Source organism: Rhipicephalus microplus, chromosome 8 (genome assembly GCF_043290135.1).
Source record: "Rhipicephalus microplus isolate Deutch F79 chromosome 8, USDA_Rmic, whole genome shotgun sequence".
NCBI classification, from domain to species: Eukaryota; Metazoa; Arthropoda; class Arachnida; order Ixodida; family Ixodidae; genus Rhipicephalus; species Rhipicephalus microplus.
The window spans coordinates 2,100,948-2,121,895 of NC_134707.1; the positions used below are offsets into that span (position 1 = coordinate 2,100,948).

The window sequence follows — 20,948 nt, forward strand, 5'->3', positions numbered from 1 at the left end:
TGAAGCGATTCACTATTTTTCGTGCACACAGTATCTTATCAACACACGGCACAGATGCCTTTTATGCCTACCTCCAAAACGTTCATTCTTTACTGCTGTGTCGGTTGAGATGATGGTCGACTCCAATCTTGTGATCTGTCTGCTGAGGATTTCGAGTTCGTATCGTCTACCCAAAGTACAACCGCTTCAACTTTTTTGCAATTTACACTCACACCGGCCTTGCAAGTGCAGCTCAATGCGCACATCTGGTGCTTCGCTCTCAGCAGGGAAAAAAAGCTAAACGAAAAATGAGTTGGTGGATAATGCCCCCTCTCCTCTAAAAAATAAACAAAAAAACACCGCAAATAAAATTGCAAAAGGAAACGGCTTCTCAACTGCGCGTGAACACGCTACAAGAGCTGCAACTACCGGTGGTGTAGGAGTTATCATCATGCTTTTAGTACTCGTACACTGTTCGTAGCGAATGCAAATGAGATTGTTATCTGTGAGTTCACAAACTATAAAAACATTAACTACCAATTGTGCAAAAGTCTTGTGCTCTTGACACTGTTCAAACACCGAAAACAAAGCTGCGAAATGAAACGACATCTCACTTGCACATTAACACGCCACGAAAGCTGTAGCTGCCACTTGGCTCAGCACATTCCCGTCAGATAATAATTATCATTGAAAGTGACAAAAAGAAGTGTGGACAGCACACACTCGGGCGAGCTCCTTCGTGTGCGTTTCCATCACACACTTACTTGTACTTTCATGTCGTATGATGCTTATTTGACTTGCAAGTGGCCGCTGGCTGCTATCTCGGAATGGGAGTTGCTGCGGCACAGTTTTCTTCACATCGTAAACATAGGTATCCGCGCAAAGCCTGCGTCTATTCGAGAGTGCACAGTTGCAAAGTTACCCCTGCACGAACACGACACTGATGAAGTCGTATACAGCAATATAACCGCTGGCACCACTGCTCATTCTTTAAATTATTCTGCTCTCTAGTAGCAGCTCCCGGTCTGATGCCTTCAACAATGTGCGCAAGTTAGATATTGTGGGCTGTAAACTTTGCAGAAAAAAAAAACAAAAAAAAACACGGCGCAGAAGCAGATACTATCGATAACAGATCACGCAACGTTCCATATACTTTTCAACATGGCCAGTGGCCCTGTTCTACTAGGACTTTTTGAGCCAACTCATTTGGTGGTGCCACGTGTGCATTTTCAACGCACTACTTGGGTAGAGCTAGTTTTCTATATAACCGAACATTTCAGTTCTCTCCTCTCCTCATTTATACATGTCGGCAGTTGCGTTTTGTCAATGTGAGCTATAGAAAGTGTCTCTAAAGTCTAGTCAAGTTTAGCTGTGCTCATCAGGTTTAGCTGTGTATGTTGCTTATTGCTAGTTTCCTCTCTGTTTTGGTAATGGCTGTAGTGCCCTAATAATTTGTGGATAAGCTTTTTAACACTTATTAATTTATACAGTCTCCCTTGGTTTAAAATGAATGTCTTTCATTTGCTTATCTCTAGTCTTCAGTTGTTGTTCATGTCAGCTGTGGTGTTTTAGCACCCTTTAGGTGCTACGATACAAACTTTCATTGCAAAGAACCAAGATATCTTTCTCAATTATGCAAACTTCGTAATTTATTGAATTATTTGAAGTGTTGTCTTTGCTTTATTAATTAAATCAAGTTTCAGTTGTATAGCTTTCAACAATTATTCATATGTGCCACTACAATGTCAGTGGCAGCAACAACAGTTCACAGGTGTCCAAGCCAATGGCAGAGTAAGGGCTACTGACACAAAAACTTTGGCGTCGCATTTTTCTGCTGCAATGTTTTGCTGGGGGCCTGTTAGTCATGACTTGGCAGATCGTTTGCTGCTGCATTACAGGTCCCTCATTATCGACCAATTTCGGTTTCGATTTGAGAGAGCTCTAAAAACAGGGTACAACTTTTGGCACCTAGCGTGTGTATATCTTGATCACGTCAGCTCACACAACTGTGATACACTTCTGCATGTTCTGCATCAAGAATTACTTTCTAATAAGAAAAAGGACTGCAGTGTCACAAAACACAAAACTTTCAAAGTGTGCGCCACGCCTACGCACTCGTGATCAGCCGCCGAGAAGTATAGATTGCGGAAAAAAAAATGGTGGCTATTACGTCATCATAACTTGTTTTATTGGCTGCAACGAGGTGGCGTGGGGAAAGTTGAGGGTCCTCAAAGGTCCCCTTCCGAAGTGTCAATAACACAGCGGAGTTGAGCACTCATGAAAACTTCAAAATAAACTTCAAATACATTTCATGCTATATTCGCTGTTGATATTTTGCAGATGATATAGGTATGTTCACGGGAATCAGCTCTGCAAGCTATCACGGATGCGAAATTTTCTGTCAATACCCTTTAAAAATTATGTGGAAGCTTCCTGTGTTTTGTTATTTTTCTTGGTATTTTTACTGGCTGTAATTTGAGTTCAGGTCTGTAGACTTGTTTGTCCTACATGCACTGTAGCGGACATGATTAAAATGTCTGCAGGAACCACTTTGCATTGTCGGCTGGTGCTGGACTTTACCAGCAACATGCATACCAGACAGTATTTGGCCAGAGCAGCTTGCCGCATGAAGGCTCCCAACAGCCCAGCCATCACACCTATGTTCGGCCACATGGCAGCCTGGATAACCGTGACAACTCATTGTCAGGTAAATGCATGCCTGTTGTACAGGGTTTGTAGCTGCTACGGGGAAGAAAAATAAGTTTCAGGAACTCGTGGCTCTCTCTAACTTTTTTACGGTCAAAGACATGTTTGTCATAGATGTATGTCATGTACGTCAGGTACATGTATGTCATTGCATGCACTGTATTTACTCACATAATTCTCACAAATTTTGGTATGGAAAACAGATAAAAAGTTGGGGGGGGGGGGGGGGTTGCGAGAATTATGCTAGGAAAATGTCCTGAAAAAACGTAGGGACTGTAAAAAATAAAACAAAAATATCACAGCTTTGCCGCAAAGGAAAAGCAATGAACGCAATAGCAAAAAATTAGAAAGTCACGCACAGAATGGCAAGCAGATCGAAACGTGCCTTGCGTTTCTCATGCAAAAATGGTGCTCGAAATGTACTCACAGGTACAGATTAACGTGAATAAGTGTCTCGGTTGTTACTTCGCTGTGTCTGAAAAGCGCGCCCTTTTTGCAAACAGAGACGTGCAACAATTGCAGTGACTTTTGTGTGCCCGGTAACTACAACAGAATCGTTTGGTGACCACTTGGCTTGAATGTAATCTGCACGTTAGGTGCCGAGTTGTGGAGCGCTTGCTCATAACTGTTGACCACCTGGCAGCCAACTTGCCGCTTCGGGGGTCCCGGTATTCAGCTGTGGAGAAGGTGAAATTTTTGTGGGTGGTGATGACGGCTACATGCCCGCGAAACTGTCTTCGCGAGGCCGACTTTGTGGACGTGGGGACCAATGCCGAGCCTGAAGCTTCCGAACAGGATCACTTTGGCAGTGATTTGTGGTAGTGCGTCGTCGACTACGATCTGGGAGAGCGGGTGAGACATCTGTTGTAATGGTCTAATTACAGCCGATGATGATGCCGACACTGCGGGACTGTGCACGAATCAGGGGCATTGTGAATGAAGTACGTGGCGAGAGCGATTTGGAGGAATCGGATTGCGAGAACGACGATACTTAGGAGCCAGTGCCTCATGCAGCTTATGCCACAGATCTAGGTGAACGAGCACCCTGCTCTTTTAAATGAACTCGAGACCGCCCTTTTCGCTTCTGCACTTCGAAACACGTGCATCACAGACTTTTTTGGGCAGAAAAGTTTGTGCTTTCACTCGCAACTTATTTAAAAACTGTTTCATTTACTACGCACTTCGGGATACAGTGAACGGATGCCGCGTCAGACTCAGGTTCAATATAAGCGGGCTTGACTGTATACACATATGGTGAGTGATGGTGACCCCAGCGGCAAAATCCAGCCAAGAGTATCCATATAATTGCTATCACAACAAAAAATAATGTAGCCGGAAACCAGGATTTTCATGCTAGCAACTAACTACAAGCTTAGAGAAGTACTAATTAAGACTTAACAATAAAACCACATGTTCAACACAAGGCAAGATTAATTTGAGACACAAAAGCTGCAAGCAAATAGTAATTTTATAATACTGTACGCAAAGCTTGCGGGTGTAGCGGGAGCATTCGTCATTCTATAGGAGCCCAAAAAGGGTCATCGTACGACGTAAACCTTGGGCTGATGCCATTAACACAGAATCATCTGCAGTTACACCTCTTGACGAAATAAAGTTCACAAAGGTCTAGTGCATCTTGGTGGCTTTCAGTTGCCTGTGCTACTGTCGCCAGTATAGAGCACTAAACCCATCGTCTCCGAAGTGCCTGCCGGCGGCCTTCTTGTTTAGTACAAGATCAATGACTTTCAACTGCTCCACTTGTCGCTGTGGCAGCTTCAACTCCTCTGTTTCTACCACGCTACCGAAATCCATCTGAGTGGTGCACGCAAGATGACCCATCTGTTTCTCTTACTCTCGTGTTGGGCACATTTCCCACCATTGCCGCAACAGATGGTGTTCCTAGCCAAGCTTTCCTAATGACTGCCGTCAAGGTTGTGAACACTATTCGCAACCCGCTTTTCCTGGACCATCTTCACCTCGCCTCGCCGTTCATCTCCACCCTCCGAACTGTCCTACGCTGACGTCGCTCAGAGAAACTGGTCCAGCCGCTCGCTGTCACCTTAGGGTCGCCCGTCACGCTCCCCTCAACGCCGCCGCTTTCCGTCACCGGTTTATTCTGTTCATTCTCTGGGAAACTTACAAGTGCAGCTCCTGAAGGTGGTGCTACTTCGACGACTCGGACCGAAAACCTTCAACTGGCTACAAATTCAAGATGCAATTTACTTCGAGTTTTTCTAGTTCGCCTTGCCGTTACTGCTCTAATTGACACTGGTGCCCAAATATCTGTTACGAGTTCTGCCCTTCGATCTCGCCTGAAAAAGGTTCTCACACCTGCTATGTTCTCTACTGTTCGAGTGGCCAACGGAAGCCAAACAATGGTGCTTGGCACTGCAAGTGTTACTGTTGCCGGCCAACACACTTCTGTTCTTTTCGCAGTCCTTGATGCTGGCCCACACGACGTCATCCTTGGAATTGACTTCTTAACCGCCCACTCCACCCCCATTGATTGTTCTACTGGCATCTTATGGCTTGAGTTGCCTTTGTGCATCAATTTCAATCCTCCAAGTCGCACTTGCCTACGATACGTGGAGTCTCTACGGCTACCGCCCCAGGCTCCTATGTACATTCCTATGTCGCCCCTTTTTGTTCGTTCCTGATGGAGACTATATCGTGGCTCCCCTCATTGATTTGACCCTCACACACCACATCGCACTACCATATACCATTGTGCTTGTTACTAACAACACGACACTACTTCCAATTCTAAACTTCTCTACGTCGACCCAAGTTCTTCCTCAAGGCATCATTTCAGCCGTATTTTCCTCTCTGGATGAATTTTCGATTTCTTCTTCCACCCCTGAGACTAAGACCGTGACAAAACCTGTCATCACCCTGCAATATAAGGCGTTCTTCGACAAAATGATATCCGGTGGCCTCTTACCTTATCAAGTTGCAGCGCTACAGGGTGTTCTATTTTCTTACCTAGATATCTTTGACGTCGAAGACCGTCCCTGGGCTGCGCAAGTGCCGTATCCCACCACATTGACAACGGCGACACCAGTCCACTCCACAACCGCTCTTACTGCGTGTCTCATGCTGAGCGTTAAGTTATTGAAAGGGAGGTAGAGTAGATTCTCAGCAAAGACGTCATTGAGCCTCCATCGAGTTTTTGGGCATCCCCTGTTGTCTTAGTTAAAAAGAGGGAAAACAGCTGACGCAGTCGCCTTCTGTCTCAAGCGAAAAAAAAAAAATTATTCCATCCCTGAGCGGGAATGCTTAGCCCTCGTCTAGGCCATCACGAAATTTCATCCGTACTTATACAGACGTCCATTCACAGTCATCACGGACCATCATGCGCTTTGCTGGCTGTCAACGCTTAAGGACCCTATGGGAAGACTCGGCCGATAGGCACTGCGATTACAGGAGTACAGGTTCTCGTTGTGTACAAATCTGTAAAGCTGCACAGCGATGCTGATTGTTTATCTCGACACCCCGTTGATCCATCTAGCTCCACCGATGTGGAATCCGATGCCTGCATTTTAGACATCACTGGCTTTGTGCACATGTTGGATGAACAGTGCCGAGATCCATCGCTGCTCTCCATCATTGACCGCCTTTAATCGCACCATACTGACCCCCCACTTGGCAGATTCCTGCTCCAAGACAACATTTTGTACCGCCACAACTTACATCTCGACAGCGCGGAACTTTTACTCGTCGTACCAGATCGCCTGCGCAAGGATGTTCTACAACAATTTCACGACCCTCCAAATTCAAGACATTTAGGCGTCTACAGAACCTACGACCGTGTTCGACAACAAGTATTCTGTAAAAGTCTTTATCGCTCCGTTCGCCACTACGTTGCATCTTGTGATCTCTGCCAGCGCCGAAAGAAGCCTACGACTCCCCTTGCCGGTCTCATTCAACCTATTGAAGTTCCAGTAAAGCCATTTTTATCAAGTGGGGTTGGACTTGCTAGGTCCCTTTCCTCACTTCAAAAATTGGAAATAAATGGATAGCCGTGGCCACAAATTATGCCACTCGGTATGCCACTCGGTATGCGATCACTCGTGCGCTACCAACCAGCTGCGCTACTGACATTGCCGACTTCCTGCTCTACGACATCATTCTTTAGCATGGCACTCCGTCCCACCTGCTCACCGACCGTGGCCGCTATTTTCTATCTCGTGTCGATGATTTACTTCGATCTTGGGCTACTTGTCACAACTTCACCACATCTTACCATTCTCAGACTAACGGGCTTACGGAGCGCCTCAACCGCACGTTGACAGACATGCTTTCTCTGTATGTATCTAGCGACCGCACTGATTGGGACATAGCTTTGCCATTCGTCACCTTCGCCTACAATTCGTTGTGCCATGAAAGAGCCAGCTACTCATCATTTTGTCTACTTTTCGGACTTCATCTTTTACTGCCTTTGACATCCTACTTTCATCTGACCAACCATCCTCCACTTCGTACGCTCAGGATGCCATCACCTGGGCCCTCATGGCACCCTCGAAAGCCCGCGCTCAGTTATCGTCATTGCAGACAGCACAAAAGTATCTTGACGACCGTATACATAAGGATGCTGTTTTTTCTGCGGGCTGTCTTGTTCTCCTGTGCCTCCCATCTCGACGTGTTGGCCTCTGCGAGAAACTACTATGGCGATACGTAGAACCCTACTGCGTCCTACGTCAGGTCACATGTGTGACCTATGGGATTTTCACGACCACAAACTCATCAGCTTCTATACCCAGAATAGAAGTATCCACATTTCTCGTCTTAAGCCCTACAACGCCGACTCGCTCATTTAACAGGCACCGAGACAGTGCCTTACCGGCCGGGGTGATGATATGTGTATGAAATTGTCACTCCGGCTCAAGCATTGAAATGATACCCAAAAGGAGGAAGATGACAATGTGTTTGTTGCGGGTTGGACTCTCGAGCTCTTCCGTTAGCCTGCATGACAGTGCACTCTTTACAGCGTTAGCAAAACCTGCTGTTGACGAATAAATCTTCCCCGTAACAGTATTTCACTACGAGGCAAAGGAAAGTCCGAGGATTGCAAAAAAAAAAAAAATGAAAAACCCGAAATTGTGACCAAATTCATCATTCCCATTGCCGCGTCCCCCCCGTAATACCACGAGAATGTCAGCCATGGTGCCGCAAAAGCTAAGCTACTAATATATCATAGAATACCTTCCTTGTAGGAATGATCACACTTTGTATAAAACAAACCAATGAACTTGCAACAACAAGAAAACATGCCGCCGAACAGTAATACTCGCTGTACATGTGATGCACACGCGCTCTGCACTATTGCAACTGTTGTCAATAAACATGTGGAAATGGTGAGCGTGCCGTTTCTCTCTCTCTTTTTTTTACTTGTTACGCGTACATTTTGTTTTAATTTGCACTTGTCGGCAACGTATCCATGTTAATGGTAAAAAACAGTGCAAGAAGAACAAGAAACATAGAGAAGAAACAGAACAGAGTGCTCATTACCAACAAGTGGGTTTATGTTTTCAGTGCAAATATATATACTTAGGGCAACACATCACACTAACTAACAACGAGATTAACTATCATGTCAGTTGAGCATTCCACGCTTTTTTGACAAAGCATGGCCTCTGCTAGGAAAGTCCTTCTCCTCCCCTCCAGTCGATGGAGGCAGTTGCCCATATTGGCCAGACTTCCAAAGTATTTCTGCCCATGACCAGTACAAAGGACAAGGTTGAACTTTCCACGGCTGTTTTTGAAAATTTATTTGACTTATATTCTAGTTTTATGGTAGCCTTTCCACTCATGGGAACCCCAAACAGCACAGATATTCTCTGAGGTGTTTCTCTATTGATTCCTTTTCTTGTAGGCGACAATTTGGACGACCCTTATGCCGGGCTCATGACGCAAAAAGAAAAGGATTGGTTAGTCAAGATTCAGCTGCTCCAAGTGCAGTCGGAGAACCCAGATGTGGATGATTACTACTATGTGGTGAGTGGCTGTGGGGAAACAAACACATTCCTCTCATAAAATATTCCGTTATGAAGGTGCCCTTGTTTTTTTTTTTTTCTTTGCTTGTGTGAATTTGGTCAAGCAGGCATACACAGCAACCAAGATTGGTGTCGCATCAACAGATGGAGACCAGGCAGTGCAAGGAGGGGCCGTTCACCAAATTTTAAAGATGTCAGACAATGTAGTCAAGGCTCTTGTGAACACGTGAGAAATAACGCATGACAGGCATTAGGGTAATGGCGTCTCCGTGCCTGCTGCAAATTTTTATTTATTTTTATTTATCACATACTGCGGACCAAGTATGGTCCATGCAGGAGAGGGCAATACAGTTCAAAATTCTTCTACATACATACACTTCCGCTGCAGTATACATTCACTGCAGAACAAAATTCATGTACATTAAAAATTCGTGAAAAACAAGGGACAAATACAGGCAAAGAAGCAGACTTAAGCGACAAGAAAAGGGTATAGTTTCATCTCGGCATGTCGAGCATAGGGGAATCATGGGGCAGAGCATTCCAATCAGAGACAGTTCTCGGGAAAAATGAATACTTGTAAATGTTAGTGCGTGCAAATATAGGTGTAATGCTGCGACTATGTTTATGACGTGAAGCCCTGGTTGTGTCCTGTGTTATGTAATATGGTGCATGCAATCCTGATCTGGAAAAGTATAAAAGGCGGAAAAAGTTAAGCCGAGCAGTTTTCCTTCGATCGGCCAAAAGTTGGAGGTTCGCATCCTGCAACAGGGCTGACGGCGAATCGCGACATCTATACCGGTTGTATATAAATCGAGCAGCTAATCGTTGTATTTTTTCTATTTTCTGTATATTACCAGCTGTGTGGGGGTCCCACACAATGCTGGCATATTCATGAGAAGGACGAACTATGACTTTATAGGCTCTAAGTTTTAGTGAACTAGAAGAACGACCCAATTTATATTTTAGAAAGCCTAATTTTCTCCTGGCAGCAGAACATATACCATCAATATGTGCTGTCCAGCTAAGCTTCGATGTAATCGTTACGCCCAAGTACTTGAATTCTTCTACTTGCCTGATAGCGTATCCACCTACATTATAAGTAAACTCCAGTTTTCGGATTTTGTTACTCAGACATAAATATGCAGTTTTCTCAAAATTAATTACCATTTCCCACCTTTTACACCATTGCTTGCTCTGTCCTTGGAAATGTTTCTATCATTTCTGGCCAAGGAACCTGCTAGGCAAAGTGTATAGTGCAAATTGGCTTTTGTATCACGAAAAATGACGAAAAAACAGATTTTTTTAAAATCATGTTTTCAATTTCTGGAAACCTTTTTTTATCTGATTTCAAAATATTTACACTGAGAACTGTGCAAAACCACTTCTGAAAATTTGTTTCACCCATCTAGTTAGTGAAAATGTTTCTGAAAATTGCGAGAAAACAGCGATTTTCAAAAAATTATAGCGTCGCGATGGCGCGGCCGGGAGCCAGCTTTTTGGGCTCATCGAAAAGAGCATTTCTCCGTGTTCAAATTTCTCGCCTCAGCTCGCTCCTCCCTCGAAAAACAAATGCACAAAAAGCATATGTCTAAAGGTCGTTTCAAGGCCCCTGATTAACTGTGGCCGTCATGTTGCCCTAGCTCACCTTGCCATTGGTCCGATGCTCGCTCCGGGAGATTGTCGTCTGCTGCTTGTGCATTGCAAGGACATGGCTGTCGAAAATCGCTAGTTCGTGACTTGTTCACGGCTCGACGATCACTTGGGATATAATTACACTTTAGTTATTAGCTGTAAGCGGATGTTCTCTCAGATTACTACGAGCTGGCGCACGGTCTATGAGCGCGCCGCGTCATTGGAGTCACCTTTAGGTCTAACATCGCTGACGACGGGACGAACTTTGCGGGCAAGAACAACGTGCTAGTGCACTTGTGGCAACATGCTTCTTTGCAAGCAAAGAAGCACCTCATTCGCTAGCTCCTCAGAACCGCAGATGGGCATTTTATGCATTGGCAGCGAGACCCGACAGTCAAGCTCGTCAACCCCCCACCCCCCCCATCCACTGCCAAGGATTGCTCGGAGCAGCAGCTAGCAGTTTTCCACGTCCGCACTCGGAAATGCAATAACAAGCGCAGTGTGCAGCGATTTTTCATCGCTGTAGCTACACATTCTGCGCGTTGTCACCGAACGTCGCTGCCAAGTGCATCAGGCGCCGGCTGCACTGTCTATGTGCCCACGCACTTCACGATCATAGGAAGTGCTGTCAATAAGCTTTTGTGATGTTATTTAGTCATGCTTGGAGCCGTGCTTGGTATCCCCGTGGACGTCTAGGAATGTTCTGAGGCAATGAAAGCCTTGGAGATTAGAGTTTCTGCGACCGGCCATGTCATGATACGTTTCACAGCGAGCATGTGTGAAGCAGGGGCACGAGTTTTTATATGCCCGACTGGCAGCATTAAATAAACTGCTAAAGAATTCCTGTGACACCAGTTTTTGCCAGTAGCTTTTCTTTATTTGGAAAGAAGGCATAGGGTGTCGTGGTGTGAGCCATTGTTCGGATGCAACAAATATCTCTATAAATGAAAAATGTTCAGTGATTATTTGTAATCAAGAAGTACTTAATTATGCCAATGACAGGTTAAACACAAGAAAGATGTGAAATTGTTTCATATATGGCCTTAGTGAATTACAATGTATTCTGTCATGCCTATCGCACAGGATGTATAAACTGGCAGCACATGTTGCAACTGCATTGCTGCCATTCTACCAATGCCACCATTCTGATCCTCAGTTGCTCAGTCGTTGCCAAGGCAAGAAAACCCAAAATGCTTCGTTGGTTGCCGCCGAAACAGCTGTGAATGAAGCCATCTGCAAGTACAACTGTGGCATTCTTCATTCTTGTCGAGGCTTTTGTGCATCGTTTGGCCTGAAGCCTGAAAACACCTCTTTCACAGAGCTGCAGAGAAGGAGGAAGTATGTTTAAAAAAAAAAAGCATCAAAAGCCCACAAGAGCAAACATCAAATGCCTAAGAGTCCTGGCATAACAAAGGGCACCTATAACTATGGTGCCGGTGAACTATGAACTCGAGCTTATGGGGGGGTTTTGACTCCCTCCCACGCCTAGCCGTGCGTGGCTTTGCCGTGTCCGGGGAAAAAAGGGATCCTAGGGGTTGAGCCGGCGCCAGGTGATTATACCTTCAAGGCTCCCCCCCCCCCCCCCCCGCAGAGGCAACACATTCCTTTGGCCCCGGCTTCACGTAGACGGCACCCCTGGACTGACCCACCGAGGAGAAAATCGGCAGTCGCCTTTTCCTATATCTGTCTCTTCCTACATTTTTGTCTTTCTCACTTTTTTATCTTTCCTGTCTACTTCTCCCTTCTGTTTACTTCCAATTTTCTCGGTGGCAAGCGTTAACCCTGTGCAAATAGGCTACCTTGGCCTAGGCGCATTGGGTTACAGCAGTGCTGTACAGCTGACGTCTGCAAGCTTTCAGCATCCGCAAACTTGCAGCGTCCCCTCGTTGGGCTCCGTGGTGGGTGTCCGCCAACACTGCTCAACAACGTACAATTAGCATGCATAAAACATTTCTTTTGTTTAGTGATCATGTTTCCTCAAAGCGGTTACGCACCGTAGACGTCATTTTTTTCAACCGGCCAAGTTGAATCTTTCCTCACTTTCATGTTATACACTGTGAGAAAACTAACACAAGCAAGCCAGAACTGTATTCCCCATCCCTAAATGGCCAGTGAGATCTACTCCTTGAGATGCGAGAGAAAGACCAATTCAAAAAGCTGAACTCTCTCACGACTTTTGGTGACACACTAATCAGTATTACCGTAATTACTCGAATCGAACGCGCACCTTTTTTCCGGTTAAGCGAGTTCATAAATCGCATGCGCGTTAGAATCGAGTACGAAAAAAAAATACGTTCAATCTATTGCCATCGGCAAATCCAAAATGGCCGCCCCCTACGTGCGTCGGCATGGCGCGTTAGCCATTACTGCCTATGTGTTTCCCATGTGCGGCACTTCGTACGTGTGCTGAGGAGTTCGTCATCTAGTAGTGCATTAGCATCGACGGCGTGGAAGGGCCGACTCCAAAAACTAGTGCACCACGATGCCGCTTTTAAAAGAAAAGCCATCGCGTGTGCGAAAACGCACACGCGATGCGGTCGTTTCGGATCGCGGTCGTTCGGAGTTCCCGAAACGTGCGTGCGGGATCGGCGGAAACAAAAGCAGAAGATTGTCGACAGCAAAGCTTCACGCAAAGGCTTCAGTGGACCACAGCAGGGTCGGTTTCCGCAAATTAAAGAGCTGCTCGGCGAGTATGTGCTTCAGCAGCGAGCGGCCCGTGACGACAGAACTGCTCCAAGTGCGGGCTATGCAATTAGTTTTAGAAAAAGGTCTAATGCGGGGCCAGTTTAAAGCGAGCAGGTGCTGGCTAACTAACTTTATGAAGAGGAAAGGCTTTTCCCTCCGAAGGGGAATATGCATATGCGAAAAGTTTTGCGGAGGAGTACGATGAAAAGCTTCACAGTTTTCAGAGGTTCGTCCTAAACTTGTGGCGCAACAACGGCTACCTGCTTGGGCGAATCGGGAATGCCGATCAGACGCCTCTTTCTTCGACATGCCTGGCACCACAACCGTCGAGAAGAAGGGGGCGAAGCAAGTTCGCGTGCTGACATCGGTCCACGGTAAAACTACAGTGACGGCAATGCTCTGTTACACGTCAGATGGGCACAAGCTTCGCCCGTACCTCATATTTAAATGGAAGACGTTCCCGAAAGGAGTCGTTTTTTCGAGTGGTGTGATCGTGCGGGCCAGCGAGACAAATGGGTGCGCGTTGCAATCGATGTCTTACTTTTTTTTTTTTTTCGCGGTGGAAATCGGGTGCGCGTTACAATCGAGGGCGCGGTAGAATCGAGTAAATACGGTAGACCGCACAGATCTATGAACTCTGCTCGAGGGGTAGCATCGAACGCAGATTTGCTTGACCTGACCAAAGCTGAACTTCTGGAGGACGGAAGAGCCAGAACGTGACCAACATACAGCGTATTAAGACAAGAAGGAAAAAAAAAAGGAAACACCAACTAAACACTTAAAAGTGACCTTTGCTTTCAGCGATCTGCCAAAAACCATTCAAACTGGGTATACAAGGACTTCCATGAGGCTATATATTCCTAAATCCCGCCCTTGCTTCCAATGTCAGATATATGTCCACGGCTTGCAAAGCTGTCGTGGCCAGCAAACTTGGGCTGTGTGTGGAGTCGTAAACCACGCGTTCGCCAACGGCGAAGCACCGGCACACTGTGTGAACTGTAGCGGGAATGATGCCGCTTACTCACGGTCTTGTTCACTTTAGAAAAAAGAAAAAGAGATCATCATATTAAAGATAAAAAAAAGAAAACATCACATTCAAAGAAGCAAAAGGAAGAGTCTCTCTATTTTATGGTCCCACATATGCTGATGCGGCTTGTCAGGAGGCAGCGTCGCACCAGCCCTCGCTACTCCTTCTGCCTGCACAGAGCGAGCCATTGGCTGTGGTGCCTGCCCCCGAGGCGGCAGTAGTTGAATCTACTATGCCTACTATTGAACAGAGACCAGAGACTCTAGTGTCTTTTGGTCTCAAGGCCTCGCCTGACCAGGCGAGGCCCAAACTTCGAAAAACCAGCTCGCATGTGCAGGCATCCAGTGCTGCCAAGGAGGCAATGGATAAGACAAATGATGCATTAGAACGTCAGAGGACTGACGTTCTAATGTACATTTCATGTACAATAAGGGAGTGACTTGAAACTGGACATTTCGTGTCCGAGTGGGCAGCGTTTTCTCCAAAACACTTTTTATTATCAAAATGAATTCTTTGCGCTTCTCCATCTCTCGCAATATGTTTTATTGCACATATGTCGACGACGTCCAGCTTGGTTTTAAATTTTGTAATCTGGCCATGTGGGAGCGGCAGGTTCAGCTTGGTTTGAACAAAGTATCAGATTGGGCAGAGGAAAACTGGTTCCAACTGAATGCACTCAAAAGCACGTGTGTCTTGTTCTCTAGGAAGAGAGGCATTCGGTCCGAACCCCATGTTCAACTGCATCGGCAACGTCTTTCCGTTAATACTGAACACAAATTTTTAGGCCTAATCTTGGACGCCAATCCAATCTTCAAACAACACATGAAGTATTTAAAAAACAAGTGCATAAAAGCAATGAACGTTCTAAAGGTGTTGTCACGCACTACGTGGGGAGGTGACAAGAAGTGTTTAAATCATTTGTATAAAAGTCTTATACGTACCCGCCTAGACTACGGGGCAATAGCATATCAGTCTGTGCCACTCACTGCTTTTGAAATGCTTGATCCTGTTCACCATCTAGGCATCTGTTTTTCCACGGGTGCTTTTCGCATAAGCCCCGCGGAAAGCCTGTACGGGGAATCGAACGAATGGTCGCTCCACCTACAGAGATGTTACATGCCTTTTCGAACAGAAAATCGAACAGAAAATAATACTACACACAAAATAATAAAGCATATTTAAAATAAAAATATTATAGAGCATACGAACTTTTTCATAATTAATTCCTAATTTATTTAGTATATACGGCAAGCAATAACTCAATGCCTGAAAGCCACAATTTGTGCGCGGTCTCGGCACATGCCAATATTCAGAGTGTCGGTTTAGGCGCGTTGAAGGATTTAATTGCAAGTTAGCTAAACTATGTATATAGCCGCTACCTTTTATGCTATCAGATCTAAAAGAGACTGCTAAGGAATATTCGTAGAGCAGGTTTAATTTGATTATTTTGTATTTAGCAAATAATTGTGAAGTATGGGCATTAAAAGGGGGGTTAGCAACAGATCGTACTGCCTTTTTTTAAGATAAGAAGATTACTAATAGATTGCTTTGTTCCATTACCCCAAATTAGGTTGCAGTAACTCAGATGTGATGTAAAGAGGGCATTAAATATCAGAAGTTTTTGAGGAACTGGCAATAAACCCTGACATTTTTTGAAGACTTTGCAAGGCTTATTGTATAAAAATTCCGTGTGATAATCCCATTTCATGTGTTCATGGAAAACAACGCCCAAAGATTTTGCGGTGGAAGAAAATTCAATTATGCTGCTATTTAACATGAGATTGTAGGGTTCAGTGGTTTTATTGAGGGGAGATTTGGCACGAAAAAGAACAGCTTTTGTTTTAAGACAATTTATAAGTAAAGAATTTTTAAGCGTCCAACTGTATATCTTTTGTAATCTTGAGTTAGCAGTATTTACTAGATGACTAACATTCGTACCTGAAAAAAACTTGTATCGTCTGCATAAATTACGTATTGGACTGAAGGGTCAACATGTACATTATTGTTTATAAATATAGTGAACAAAAAGGGACCCAATATGCTGCCTTGGGGAACACCATCTTTAACTGTTTGCACGGACAAAATTTCCCTGTTGATAGATACACACTGGTGTCTGTCTGTTAGGTAACTTTGGATCAGATTTAAGGCTGCACCACGAATTCCATAACACTGCAGCTTTCCTAATAATGTCTTGAGGTTTATTTTGTTGAATGCTTTCGACATATCTAGAAATATGCCAAATGTGAACTTTTGGGCTTCAATATTTTTGAGAATCAATTCCTTTTGAAACAACGGGGCTCTTTCGGTTGAGTAGCCTGATCTAAAACCAATTGTGATTCAGTTATAACTGAATGTGTATGGAAAAAATTCAACAGTCTAGTATGAATAATTTTTTCAAGTCCTTTGGAAAAAAGCAGGAGAATTGAAATCGGCCTGTAATTTGTTAAAGTGTTTTTGTCTCCACCTTTCTGGACCACCGTCACCTTAGCATCCTTCATATTTTGTGGGAAAATGCCGCTTTTTAAGGAAACGTTGTAAATGTGTGTCAGACATGGACTAAGTAGGTCAATAACATGTTTTATCGCTTTTATTTTTAGGCCATTCAAATCCTCACTCTTAGACATCTTAAAGCTTTAAAACACTCGTATTACCTCATCTTCATCTGTCGGACAAAAAAATATTAATTCCTTGAGTGGTGCTGGTAAGTACTCACAAGCACTTGTTTGGTACGAGCTTTTAGTTATAGATGTGAAGTATTCATCAAATTCATCCGCTAACTCGTTGCCTTTAATAACCTCATTATCAATTACAAGTTCTAAACAATTTGTAGCTCTACCTCAAAATATGATGGAGTTTAACTTATTCCAGATTTCTTTGCTGTCAGAGACGTGTTCAAACATATAATGATAATAATTTCGTTTTGCTTGCCGTTGGACTTTAGTAACTGAATTTCTTAATTTTTTATACGTCTTCAAATCATCTGAATTTCGTGTAACTAGAAATACGTTAAATAATTTATCTTTTTCCTTCATCATTTTTAGTATCTCAGAAGTCATCCAAGGTTTGCGAGCACGCTTTGGCTTTTTCAAAGTCCTAAGCGGAAAACATTTATTATAAAGTTAAATGAACGTTTGCATGCAATAGTCATAAGCTAAATCAGCCGTGGACAAGGAAAACAAGTTGTCCCATTTTGTTCGCTCAATTTCAACCTGAAAGTTCGAAAGAGATTTTAAACTCACTGGTCGATATAATATACCAGAAACGGACTGTCTGGGCTGATAACGGAATTGGGGCGCAATGAAATATACAAGGAGGTGTTCACTAATCGCGGTAGACATAGTGCTTGAAAGTAGGGATACTGAGGAAAAGTTTGTTACGAACAGGTTTAATAATGTTGCACTCGATTGAGTAATATGAGTAGGAGTGACAATGACATTTGATGAAAAGTGAAAATCGAGAAGTGTGGAAATATCCTTTTGTTTTTTTGTGTTTGCTAACATATTGCTACGTGCCAGTGCATGGAGATGAAGAAGACGAAGCAGATAGACTGGCACGAGCTAATCGGTGTGGCTGGCGCTGCTCGCCTAACCGGCTGTAAATACATCGGTGATCGGTGACTACCCCTCTGAGTCAGTCTCCTTCCCCTAACATGTTTGGTGGAGTTGTGCGATCCCCGTCCTCGCCACGGAACTCCGAAGCGGACGCTCCCTCGCGGCTTTCAACATGACCACTCAAGACTCGGCTACATCCTCTCCGGTCGCTCCCCCTTCTGCCCGACCTGTCAACCCAGCGCCCGCAACAACTTTCGTGACGCTTCCCGCGCTCAAAGACCCCAGCGTGTTCTCAAGCAGCGAGGGTTCCGACGTCGACCAGTGGCTACGCCTCTACAAACGCGTCAGCGCCACTTACAGGTGGGATCCCACTCTTATGCTCGCAAACGTCATCTTTTATCTCGACGGAACCCCTCGTGTTTGGTTTGATAACCACGAGCATGACATAACAAGCTGGGACAGCTTCAAGGCAAAGATCCGTGAGCTTTTTGGCTACATCTCTGGTCGTCGTAAAGCTGCGAAAAATGAGTTGTCGACTCGCGCACAATCTTCCACGGAGCCCTACATCGGTTATATTCAGGCTGTCCTTTCACTGTGCCGCCAAGCTGACGAAAATATGTCTGAACCTGAAAAAGTTGCCCATATCCTAAAGGGTAACGCCGACGATGCGTTCAACTTGTTGGTAGTCAACAATGTGTCATCTGTTGATGCGATCATTCAAGAATGCCGCCGGTTCCAACAAGCTAAAAGCAGACGCATCTCCCATCAGTTTCATTGCCTCCCGAACACCACTGCAACGTCCTAGCGTGTCTCGACACATATCATCCCCCGGACACCTGTGACAACTTGACGCGAATCGTCAGGCGGGAGCTTGAAGCGGCTGCTCCAGCTAAGGTGGGACCAACGTCCCCTGACCCCTCTCCGTCAAGTACGTTGCCTCTCATTCAAGCAGTCGTCTGGCAGGAAATCGCCAGCTTGGGAATTCACTCTATCTCACAGACTCCCCGCACAGACTACCAGCCCCGATACACGCCTGCACGTCCCTTCCCGACCGGCTTTCCCTCAACGTTTCGTAATCCGTTCGCATGGCGAACACACGATGACAAGCCGATATGCTTCTCGTGTCACAGAATCGGGCACATTTCTCGCTATTGCAGAAGTCGCTGGGGTCCTCCTGCACAACCGTCCTCTCGTCCCTTCTATGCACGTCCTGCTTATCGCCATGAGACCAGCCGCGACCATTTTGCCCAGGAACCTGCTTCGGAACACCGCTACTCCCGCTCTCCATCCCCCCAAAGTCCCCAGTCTCGTTTTCCACAGCCCGGCCGACCATCTTCCCCCGTCTTCCCACGAGGTTCTCCGACGGAAAACTAAGTGTTTCAGACCCCGGAGGTGGCGCTGCATCGCTCGGACTGACCGAAAATCCTCTTTTGACGATACCGACAAAACGGAACCTCATAGACGTACAAGTAAACGGCGTATATGTCACTGCTCTTGTCGACACCAGCGCCCAACTTTCCGTGATGACGAGTGATTTTTGCCACAAGCTCAAGAAGGTTCTCACACCTGCGACCACTCAGTTCGTCCGTGTTGCGGATGGTGGAATAGCATCTATCGCTGGAATGTGCTCCGCTCGTGTGAGCATTGCGGATCGACACACAGTTGTTCTCTTCACCGTCCTTGATAAATGCCCTCGCGACGTAATCTTGGGCCTCGACTTTCTGTCTGCGCATTCTGCCCTCATAGACTGTTCGACCAGTACGCTCCGTCTACACTTGCCCGCAACAGTCTATCTGCTTCGTCTTGTTCATCTCCATGCACTGGCATGAGCTAATCGGTGTGGCTGGCGCTGCTCGCCTAACCGGCTGTAAGTACATCGGTGATCGGTGACTACCCCTCTGAGTCAGTCTCCTTCCCGTAACAATATCAACATTCAGGTCACCTCACAATACAATGCTATAATTATGCTCATTTATGAAAGCAAACATCTGATCCAAGAACTGCATAAAGTTGTTAATATTACCATCGGGAGATCTGTACACTGTCACAAATACACAGTTGTCCACTTTAACAGATACAATTTCACAATCATCCAAGCATTGACACCATTCATTTAACCGTTCGTATCTCATTTCATGGTTAAGGTACATACATACACCACCTCCTGCTCTTGTTTCTCTATTTAAGTACACTGTATTGTAACCTTCGATAGTGATAACATCGTCCTGTATGGGGAAGTTTTTCGAACGGGTCGTTCACACCAGACTTCAGAATTTCATAGAGGACAGGGGGCTGTTTCCGGCCACCATGCTGGGCTTCCACAGTGGTCTCTCGACACAGGACGCTTTCCTCCTGATACAAGAAGAGGTCCTAAGAGGCGTTCCCAAGGGTGGAGAGCATTTGCTGCTTTCTCTAGACTTAAAAAGAGCTTTTGACAATATCTCTCATCAAGCTATACTCTCAGAGATAAATATAATTGGTTGCGGGGAAAAGATACACAGTCGAGCCCGCTTATAACGAACCTGAGTGTGACGCGGCATCCGTTTGCTATATCCCGAAGTTCGTAGTAAATGAAAAACTGCTTTTTTTAAAAGTTGCGGGTGAAAACACAAAACTTTTTTGCCCCCAAAAAGTCCGCGATGCACGTGTCTCGAAGAGCAGAAAAAAGTCCGTGATGCACGTGTCTCGAAGAGCAAAAGCGATAAGGGGGGCCTCGAGTTCATTTAAAACGGCAGGGTGCTTGTTCGCCGAGGCCCGTGGCATAAGCTGCATGAGGCACTGGCTCCAAAATTTTGTCATTCTCGCAATCCGATTTCTCTAAATCGCTCTCGCCACGTACTTCATTCACAATGCCCCAATCTGTGCACGGTTCCGCAGTGTCAACATCACCTTCGGCCGTAATTAAACCATCGCAACAGATGTTTTACCCGCTCTCCCAGGTCGAAGTCGACGATGCGCTGCCACAAATCTGCGCTGCCACTTCTGCACGCGCAGAAGTCAAAGCATGGCCGCCTGGATCGGTGCGCGCGGCGGTGTTGGAAGAATCGGCGGCCGTGGTCAAAAATCGTTTTGTTGCGCTGGCAGGTTTGCATGGCCTTACGAACTTCGATATTTCGCGATTCGTTCCATGCAAATTAGCAGCCGTTTTCGCACTTCCGCACATGCACAGAAGGCATGCCGAGCCGAATGCAAAGGGAGCGAGAACAAGTCTTAAATACGAAAGGAATCGCAAATTATCAGAGTCGGTGGGGTAGCGTACGTGCGTGCACTAGATGCAGACTATCGGATTTGTCGGTGGCCGACGATGTTAGCAAATGGTCTGGTCACTTCAGGCCGGCGACGCCAACGACAGTACCAGCGATCAAAAACAGGGTA

The 20,948-nt window shown here is 45.5% G+C and overlaps 1 protein-coding gene across 12 annotated transcripts in view; it reads left to right on the forward strand.

The window, feature by feature from the left end:
* Nucleotides 1-20,948, forward strand: part of LOC119163941 (Protein associated with topo II related - 1) — a 240,719-nt gene that overhangs the window by 143,661 nt on the left and 76,110 nt on the right. For all 12 annotated transcript variants that reach the window (XM_037416018.2, XM_037416019.2, XM_037416023.2 and 9 more), the window contains 2 exons: nucleotides 2,523-2,686; nucleotides 8,558-8,679. In XM_037416018.2, coding sequence (XP_037271915.2) covers nucleotides 2,523-2,686; nucleotides 8,558-8,679 — 286 coding nt within the window. The remainder of the gene's footprint in view (nucleotides 1-2,522; nucleotides 2,687-8,557; nucleotides 8,680-20,948) is intronic.